General features: G+C 48.7%; 1 protein-coding gene across 5 annotated transcripts in view; it reads right to left on the bottom strand.

Moving 5' to 3' along the window:
- Nucleotides 1-10,109, bottom strand: part of IQSEC3 (IQ motif and Sec7 domain 3) — a 103,627-nt gene that overhangs the window by 23,880 nt on the left and 69,638 nt on the right. For all 5 annotated transcript variants that reach the window (XM_026868401.1, XM_026868402.1, XM_026868405.1 and 2 more), the window contains 2 exons: nt 7,193-8,286; nt 227-388 (listed from right to left, as the gene is read on the bottom strand). In XM_026868401.1, coding sequence (XP_026724202.1) covers nt 227-388; nt 7,193-8,280 — 1,250 coding nt within the window. In that variant the 5' untranslated portion in view covers nt 8,281-8,286. The remainder of the gene's footprint in view (nt 1-226; nt 389-7,192; nt 8,287-10,109) is intronic.

The raw sequence follows: 10,109 nt of genomic DNA on the forward strand, positions 1-10,109 counted from the left end.
GCCCTCTGAGGAGACACTGAAATGAAAGGGCTGCTGCTATTAACAGGGAAACATGTTGCTGGGAAATGCATCGGAGGTGCCAGATAGGGATGGGAATGGCGAAGTTACTGTAGAGTGTGAATGGAAAGGTATGGAGGACAGGGTGCTTGCTGGTGCAGCCAGGGGCAGAGTGGGTTGGTAACTCTTTTACAGTGCAGGGAGGAGGGGAAGAGGTTTCCACACTTACTCCAGGACATCCCTGTTGAACTGCTTCTTGCTGTTGCCCAGGAACTCCCCAATCATCTGGCGGCTGAGGCCCTTTCGCTGGAGCAGGAAGTGTGCCACCCCAATGGGGGTGTCTGGAATGAAGCCTCGGGAGATCAGGAACTGGATCCCTTTGTCTGGGTTTCTGAAAGGGAAGGACAGAGACATGGTGAGTTTGCATGATCTTTTTGAGGCATTATTGCCTCTGTCTCATCTCATGGCTTGCAGCAATGCAGCCCTCAATATGGATGTGGGTTCCTAGAGTTCACGTGTGTGACAAGGATGGGACTGATGGAGGCAGAGAACTGACTTGGAGGAGTCACCCTCAGTTGCCACTGAGGACAAAAGGATGACATGGGACCTGCTGTGTCACTTGTAGCTCCTGCTGTCACCTGGTGATCACAAGTGCCATCCCACTGCCACGAAGAATGCCTCATCAGGGACTCTCTTCTGCCATCCATCTACTCCAGAGTCAAAGGCTCTTGTATCATCCCTGCCCCAGCCTGGTCTGCTTAGGGTCCCTGTGAGGACATGATTACACGGTGTGTCCCACACAGACAGCACAGGAAATGCAAGCACATTCAGCTACTCCAGATGTAGACCACAGAGAGCTGTCCCCAAGGATCAGGAGTGAGAGGTGGGCACATGATCCTTTGCTTTAGGGGAGCTGGGGTTGCACCCTCTGTGGGGCAGACAAAGGCAAAGGGAAAAAGGTGGCTGTGAAGAGACTTAGCAGACATTGCTGCCATGGTCTATGGGCAAATGGGTCTCAAGACACAAAGGGGGATAACCAAAGGTGGGCACTTTTTCTGTTTCATACATTTTTAGTGTTCAGTGATGAATGACACCTTCTACCTTCCTCACCTGAGCCTGGTGCTGGCTGCCTGAACAGAAATCCCATGCTCAGATTTGCTTATCTCTTTTCCTCCACTTCCCCCACCCTTAGCTATGTTGTTTTTCCCTTCTCTATTGATTTACCTCCTCAGACAGAGATCTCTGTGTGTAGGTGGATGAGAGCACGCACCTGGAGAATGCCTTGTCAGAGCTGGGAGAGCTGCATGCAGCTCCCAGACAGAGGGTTTTTCTCCCTCTGTGGCTGTGCCTCTCTGAGAACAGGCCTGGTGTTGAGTGGGCCTGACTGCCTTGTTGTGGGTGTGATTTTCTGCTTGTTAGTGTGCCAGTGTCTGTGCCTGCATACACAGCTCTTGAGGGGTAGTGCATGTATCAACAAGCACACATGTTTGTATGTGTCTATGTCCTCTACATGCAGATTCCTCATGCACCATACATGTTCACCAGAGCTTGTGTGCCTGCATATTTTGGCTTTCTCCTCATGTGTCCTATACACACACATCTTCTATGTATCCTGGGAGTGGCTGTGAGCCTATGTTGGTGCCTGTCCTACAGTGCAGACAAGAATGAGTGTGTATGTGTGTATTGTGCAGGAGGTTTTCTTCCTATATTTCAGTCTGCCCCACTGAAGGGTGTCTGTTGTGATGCACTCTTCCTGAGGGGAATTAGTGCAAATGCCAGGAAGATTTCCACATTCCTTTGGTTCTCTGAGTTGGTCAGTGGGGAGAGGTAAGAGAGTAGTTTCTTCATGAAAGGAAGTCATACTTTCATCACTAATGCAAATTCGCGGATCTTTGTCAAGGCTCAAGAACTGAGTTTGCTCAGGCAGTTTTCTGGGGTGAGGAAAGGATAAGATGAGAGCTCAGAGCACGTGAATGCATGATATACACAGGCACAGACTGTGACACTGTCAGGTGGTGAAGGATGTGGGTGAGCAACATATGTCTAGCTATAAGGGGATCAGCATTCAGGAGAATGGTCTGCTCCTTACAGGGGCCTCATGGGTTTAACAAAAAGTAGATGGACTTGAAATAGTTCTGCTTATTCTGTAATGTCACAGAGAAAATACCCTGGGCAGCATGGCATCCCTGGGGAGAGTGGCTGGGAGAACAAGTCAGCACATTAAATTTATGAACAGGAGTTTATGAACAGGAGAGCTGCAAGATCTGATATCAAAAACCACAGGCCTTCTTCAGGGAAAAGCAACAGTGCACCTCAGTATTAGCACACAGATCTCCTGGTTCACCTTTGAAGAGCACAGGCAAAGTTCTCTGCCAAGTGCAAAGGTCATATGGTGATTCATAAAACGCACCTCCACCTGCACACTTTCATATTTGGCAAAGGACAGTACAGTGTTCACAGCATGAGGATGCTGTCAGCTACACTGGTGTGACGGCAAAGCCACTGGACTGATTTTGGATTCGCTCCAGAGGAGCTGGGAGCTGAATATGACCAGAAAAATGCATTTCACACACTGGCATGGATGTGCAGATTTCAGTAAAGATGGCACAGACAATGCAAGAGGATAAAACAGTCCAGCTGTGAGAGCCCTCCTGCACTGCCTAGATTATAACTCAAATATACTTGCACACACTAGTCTTCCACTAACAGGAGCCTCTCATCAGTTTTGCCCAGGATTCAATTTGTTCTCCACAAAATCCTGATAGCAGTACAGCATCTCTGTCACTTGAACACCTGCAGATGTACCCCATGTACTGCAGTATGCAGGTTTTACCCAGATGTGCAGCAGACAGCTCCATTCCCATCTCTCCTGAGCCTCTGCTATTTTCTTTACTGTTGCAGGGGTGTTAAGCACGGCCAGCAAGTGCTGCGGGATTCCTCACGTCCTGCTGGCTTTCCCTCTGCCCACGCAGCCAGCTGCCCACACACACTGAGGTATTACAGCAGCGCTGCATAACAAAGCAATCCCTGTTCGAGGGATTCCACCCCCTCACCGTGGAGTGGGGATGGGGAAAGTGCCACAGCAGCGCAGCATCCATGTGTTCCTAGGGGCCTGCTCCAAGGCAGAGTGCTGCTTTCTGAAAATGCAATGAAAGGCCAGATAGACTATGTCAGATGCAACTGGAGGCTTTCAGCTCTTGGTCCAGGGGAGCAGCCAGAAACAAAGATGTGCACACATGCACGCATGGCATGCATCAGCTCCATGCCTTATGGCTTGGTGTCTACATCACAAATGCTGGTTCCTTGCTAGAAATTTACATGGATATCAAGAACCAAATAACTGCAGAAAGCTTAATGGCCATCCCATCCCTTTGCATGAAGGTGTACTACGGTGTCACAAGGGGAGCCGTATGTCCCTCAGATCCCTCTCAGAGAACAAAAAACAAGGCTTCAGTCCGCAGAGCTAACAGCTCCCTCCCTGTCTTCCAATGTTTTGTGAAGAGAACTGAGCCTTACAGATTACCACACATTATTTTAGCAGCTAGTTTCAAGGGAGCAGGGGAGACCTGGCTAGGAAGTTGTGTTTCAAAGCTCCACAGTAAGCCTTCTATCCCATAGGGAACTGCAAGATGCAGTGAACCCAGGTCACTGAATGAAGAACAGCAGAACTGCTTCTCCTAAACAGACCTGGCACTGATAATCTGTCACATGAATGCGTGCCAGGCAGATTAGGGGAGGAGGAGAGGCTGGGAAAAAGCATTTTCACTCCTGCTTTATCTTCACATGAGTGCTCATGTCAACTGTACAGGAACCAAAAGAAACCACACTGGGTGGAGGGACTCCTGCAAAGCATGGCTGAGAATATTGAAACACTTACTTGCAGTCATGTAAGCCCCATGCGTAAGCCCCATGCCCTCCTTGAAAAGTACACCTATCCTAACACAAGCACCAGAACATCTGTGTGGACCTGGAACTATATCATAATTAACTCCCACCTGTGTCTGGTGCCTACCTTCTCTCCTTCCAGCCTGCTTGTGTTCATCAGGCAAATCTGTGTGTGCCCAGAACCTGACTTTGATATATACACATGGACCCACCCATTCAGAACCTGATCTCAGAGCTAGTAAAATGTCCTCCTCAGTTCTGTAAGAGTCACAAATCTGTCTACTCTAACAGCACTTCAGTTCTGGATGTGCTCTTGAGTCCAGCCCTAAAAAACCTCTCTTCCAGTTTCCTGCCTCCTGGAGTCCACAGCCTCCATACTACATAGAGGGGAAGGAGACTGGCCTGGCTAAAGAGGAACCTTTGGCTGGATCTCAAGAACAAAAGGAGAATCTGTTGCCTTTGGAAGAGGGGCCAGGTGTCTCATGAAGACTATAAAGATGTAGTGAAGTTATACAGGGAGAACATTAGGAGAGCCAAAGCACATCTAGAGCTCAACTTGGCCACAGCTGTTAAGGATAATAAAAAATGTTTCTATAAATTCGTTAACAGCAAAAGGAGGATTAAGGAAAATCTCCCTTCTTTACTGAATTCAGAGGGAAACATAGTAACTAAGAATGAGGAAAAGGCTGAGGTGCTCAATACCTACTTTGCTTCAGTCTTTAGCAGTGGAACTGTCTGTCCCTGGACAGTCAGCCTCATGAGCTGGGAGATGGAAAGGAGAAGCAGAATGAGGTCAGCACAGTTGAAGAGGAAGTGGTCAGAGACCTGCTACACCTCTTGGGTGCACACAAATCTGTGGGACCGGATGGGTTACACCCAAGAGTGCTGAAAGAGTTGGCAGACATGCTCGCCAAGCCGCAGTCCATGATTTACCTGAAATCATTGCTAACTGGGGAGGTCCCATTGGACTTGGAGGGTGGCAAATGTGACACCCATCTACAAGAAAGGCAGAAAGGGCGATGCAGGAAACTACAGACCTGTAAGTCTGACCTCGGTGCCAGGGAAGGTCATGGAACAGGTCATCGCAGGTGCCATTAAAAGTCATATAATGACAACCAGGGGATCAGGCCTAGTCAGCACGGGTTTATGAAAGGCAGGTCCTGCCTGACAAACCTGATCTCCTTCTACGACAGGGCGACCTGCTTATTGGATGAGGGAAAGGCTGTGGATATAGTTTACCTGGACTTTAGTAAGGCCTTTGACACCATTTCCCGCAGCATTCTCCTGGAGAAACTGGCTGCTCGTGGCTTGGATGGGCACACGCTTTGCTGGGTAAAAAAACTGCCTGGATAGCTGGGCCCTAAGAGTTGCGGTGAATGGAGTTAAACCTAGTTGGCGGCTGATCACGAGTGGTGTCCCCCAGGTCTCGGTTTTGGGGCCACTCCTGTTTAACATCTTTATTGATGATCTAGACGAGGGGATCAAGCGCACCCTCAGTCAGTTTGCAGATGACACCAAGCTGGGGGGAGTGTTGATCTGCTCGAGGGTAGGGAGGCTCTGCAGAGAGACCTGGACAGGCTGGAGCCATGGGCTGAGGCCAACTGGAGGAGCTTCAATAAGGCCAAATGCCAGGGGCTGCACTTGGGCCACAACAACCCCCAGCAGCGCTACAGGCTTGGGGAGGAGTGGCTGGAGAGCTGCCAGTCAGAGAGGGACCTGGGGGTGTTGATTGACAGCCGGCTGAACAGGAGCCAGCAGTGTGCCCAGGTCGCCAAAAAGGCCAATGGCATCCTGGCTTGTATCAGAAATAGTGTGGCCAGCAGGGACAGGGAAGTGATCTTGCCCGTGTATTTGGCGCTGGTGAGGCCGCCCCTCGATTCCTGTGTTCAGTTTTGGGCCCCTCACTACAAAAAGGACATTGAATGACTCGAGCGTGTCCAGAGAAGGGCAACAGAGCTGGTGCAGGGTCTGGAGCACAGGTCTGCTGGGGAGCGGCTGAGGGAACTGGGGGTGTTTGGTCTGGAGAAGAGGAGGCTGAGGGGAGACCTCATCGCCCTCTACAGCTACCTGAAAGGAGGGTGCAGAGAGCTGGGGATGAGCCACTTTATCCAAGTAACAAGCGATATGACAAGAGGTAATGGCCTCAAATTGCACCAGGGAAGGTTTCTTTACAGAAGGGGTTGTTAGGCATTGGAATGGGCTGCCCAGGGAGGTGGTGGAGTCCCCATCCCTGGAGGTGTTTAAGAGTCGAGTCGACTTAGCACTGAGAGATATGGTGTAGTTGGGAACTGTCAATGTTAGGTTAATGGTTGGACTAGACAATCTTCAAGGTCACTTCCAACCTAGATGATTCTGTGATACTACACATATATAAATCCTGTTCATTCCCCCCTTGTCTGTGCAAAACACCTGCCTAGGACTGCTTAATCTTTAGTCACTGCTCTGACCAAAAGGCTCATGGTAATGTGTGGCAAAACCTTATTCTAGTATGGGTGCATTACAGCCCCAGCATCTTCATCAGGGAACTCAAATGGAAACCAAGACAGTGTAAGATAAGAGTGTGATGATGGAGCAAAACCCAGCATTTCTCATGGCTTGCTTAGATAAGTCTCATTGAAAGGCAACGAGCAAATCTAAAGCTCCTTATAGGAGCTCAGCTGCTTTCTACCAATCTGAAATAGACTACAGGTGACCCCTCAAGTTAACCTTTTCTGATTATAATCTCTGGGCTGCTCTGCTTTTACACCTACAGCCTTTTCATAGGATATCAGACTGAGAAACTGAGATGACTAAATCTAGTCTGTCAGGTGAAAATGCACCCAAATACCATAAGGAAAACAGCCAGAGCACTCATACTGGGCTAGGTAAGCTCAGCTCTACCTCTGTCTCTCTCTCTCTTTTTACTTGGAAATGTCCCACATTAAGTAACCAGGGCTGGGTTTACAGTCCCAGCTATGCTTGTTCTTTTGCAGCAGAGTGGAACAGGAGCCCAGATCCCAGGCTCAGCTGGTGGATGCCAAATGGACAGCAACTGGGACTGAAGGTTCAGAATTCAGGAGAGCATGGTCACTACTCATGGGGCACTGTCCTTGTTCCTCTGTTGGGCGGAAGATCAAGACTGCACTTGGAGGACTTTAGGGAAAAAGCTTCTGGGCAGCCAACCTGTGGTCTACATTGCATACCCAGATGGTCATGCCCTTGAATATAAAAGAACTTCCATGGAGATGGATCTAGACCAAGAGCCTGCCACCACCTGTTCCTGTGAGGCATGGAATAGGCTGGGCAACACCAGAGAGGAAGAGACACTTACATATTAAAGAGGTTCAGCCCAATGCGGTAGAGGCGCTTCCTCATGGTGTCTGTGGAAAGTGTGGGGGACTTGCAGCTAGCTGGGTTCTCGCAGTGGTACCTTGGGAGGCTGAGGATCATGGCCTGCAGTGCTTCTTTCGAGGACACCTCAGAGGCTGACTTGGCTGAAGTGGAGGTGCTGCTGCTGCTCAGCTGCTCTGAGTTGTCTGCATTTTCAGACTCAGAGCCTTTGCTTTGCCCTGTCTCATTGCTAGCATCAAACTGGAGCTTCTGCACTGCCATCTGCCCAGGCTCAGCACTGCTGTCTCCTGTGTCATTAGTACTGACATTCACCTCAGTGAAAGTGTGGCTGTTCTGGAGAGCTCTGGACTCAGGTAAGCTCTCTGAGGCAGCTGGTGGTTCACTGGCTTCTCCCTCCCCTTCTCCTGGGCTTTCTTCAGCCTTGGTAGCTTGAGAGAGCCCAGCCTGGGCATTGCTGCTGAGGCAGTTTGCCATGGACACCGAGGTAGACGATGAGACAGAGATGTTCTTATTGTCGATCTGGACTGTGACATCTCGAAAAGCCATCATGAGAGTGCTGCTGCTCTTGGGTAGGGTATCTGGCAGGAGCCCTTCCTCCTTCTCTTTGTCCTGCAGCTCAGCTTCTAAGTCTTGGTTTGGCTGCATTGAGCTAGCACTGAAGGTCTCCCTTATCTGGTATGAGCCCCCATCTTGCAGTGAGCACATGGTCTTCAGGCTCCACGTGCTGAGGGCATCATCAATAGACTTGGCCAGGGACTGAACTTGTTCCGTGAAGGAGTCCTCCAGCTCAGTCAGTGCCCCACTGATGGTGGCCGGCAAAGATGGGGACCTCACCAATGGGATGCCCACAAAGTTATATCCCTCCACCAGGGCTTTCTCAGCAGAGAAGCTCTCTGAGTTCTGGACCCGGACTTTCCTCAGAGAGATGCGGCGTGGCATGCGGCTCTCCAGCAGTGAGTTGCGGATCTTCTCAAAGTTCTTGCTGAGCTGGTACTGCCGGAAAGCAGTCTGGATGGTGCAGGCTGCCCTGCGAGATACCAGATGACCACCGTATTTGTGCTCTAACATTTCGATCTGAAAGACACAGAAACAGGAGACACTATATTTTGCTAATTGATTTCTGATAGCTTTCTGTAACCCCAGTTCCTAGAATGATTAGTCTGTAGTGACTGTCAGAGGAACTTCTAACACTGAATTAGCTTTTTCCTGCAGTGCCATGCCCCTGATTTCAACAGAAGGCCCTCCTTTGGGAATGGCTGGCTAAAGCATCAGTACTGTGACCTTCCTCATAGCTGTAACATGATCATGCCTCTTCCTGGAGTGCCAGCCATACAGGCTGGAGGTGCCCTTCCCTTGCAGACCCACTTCTGAAAGCCTCTAGGGCAAGCTTATCACTGCAAATACAGTGTTCCAGAAATGGGTCTTCCTGCTCAGCAGTGTTGTGGTAACCTCAAGCATCATTCCTTGTCTCAGAGTGTTACTAATGCTTCTCCCCTCCTTAGTTACCTTAGGAAATACTTTCAGGGAAAGGAGAAACCATTCAAAAAAAGGGAAGAATAGTTAAATTTTAAATGCAGAAAATGCTGGCTTGATGATAGGAGCTAGTGAGAAACATCAGCTTCCACAGAAGTTAGTGGAGACTGGGTTTGTTCAGTGTTTTTTAAAAAGCACTCTGAATTCCAGAGCGTTTTCCTTTCTGATATCTGAGTTTTTCAGGTGTCATCCAGCAGTGAAATGAAAACTACCCAAGCAAAGGAAGACTCTCAGTTTTGAAAGGTAAAAAATTCTGATTTTAAATGTTGAGACAAGATATTAAGAACAAGTAGAAGGAGGATTTACTTCTTACTGAGCTGGTAACAACAAACACATTTAAAAACATACACACACAGCTAAGTGGCATCTCAACCAGCTTCAACAAAGCAAATATGTTTGGTAATTTCTCTTCCATAGTCTAGTGTTTATACTTCCTGGTAGTTCCCTCACTCTTCCTCTGCAGCTGGGCCTTCACTAACTAAGGGAGGAGAATGTTAGATGACTTGGTTCCAGTGAGTGACTGACGGAGGACAAGAGGGACAGTGTGAAGATGATGATGGATGATGGGATTGAACTAAAAAAAAAAAAAGAAAGGGATGAACTCAAACTACCTTCACTGAGATTTTGGCTGAAATATGAGCTAAAGTCTACATTGTCAGCACTTCACATGGCAGAGCACAGGTGCAGACTGCAGAATTTATATATTTGTGTGCACATGTGGAAAAGCCAAAAAAGGGTGAATGGCAGGACTGGGAGTGCTGGTAAAATCAGTCCTAAATTAACAGAAGATTTACTACATCATTCATGTGATGAGTATGAGCTCATTAGCAGATCCAAAGGATGAATTTATACTTACTGCATCCTTATCCCTAGACACATACTAATTGCCCCTCACCACACCATGCTGGCCCAGTACTCACAGGATGGATGAGCTCACAGAAGATCTGAGTTTAAGTGCAAACATTTCTGTAGTCAAAGCAAGACTGAGGTATGTGCCTCAGCTCGCAGAGTCTTGTCATATCATCTGCTTCCTTCTTTTCCTTTTTTGTAACACTACGTAAGTTGCAGATAAAACCATTACTGACTGATTTAGGTACAAGTGATGGCCTAGAATGACAGCTGTGAGAAGTGTAAATCACCTCTGGCACCTTTCCAATACTAACTCCCCTGCAAGTAGGGGAAGACAGTATGATCATGGGAGATGACAGGACCCAGCCATTCTGTCCCTGCACTGATATCCTGGCTGCTGGCATAACTACAGAAGGCCTTACCCACTGGCACCCCATTACCCCAGGCAGCAACAGGTCTAGGGATTCTGCTGCACTGGATGGGAGGTTGCCATTTCTGGAAGGGGGGGGATATAC

Source organism: Athene cunicularia (assembly GCF_003259725.1).
Source record: "Athene cunicularia isolate RWA chromosome 1 unlocalized genomic scaffold, athCun1 chr1_part2, whole genome shotgun sequence".
NCBI classification, from domain to species: domain Eukaryota; kingdom Metazoa; phylum Chordata; class Aves; order Strigiformes; family Strigidae; genus Athene; species Athene cunicularia.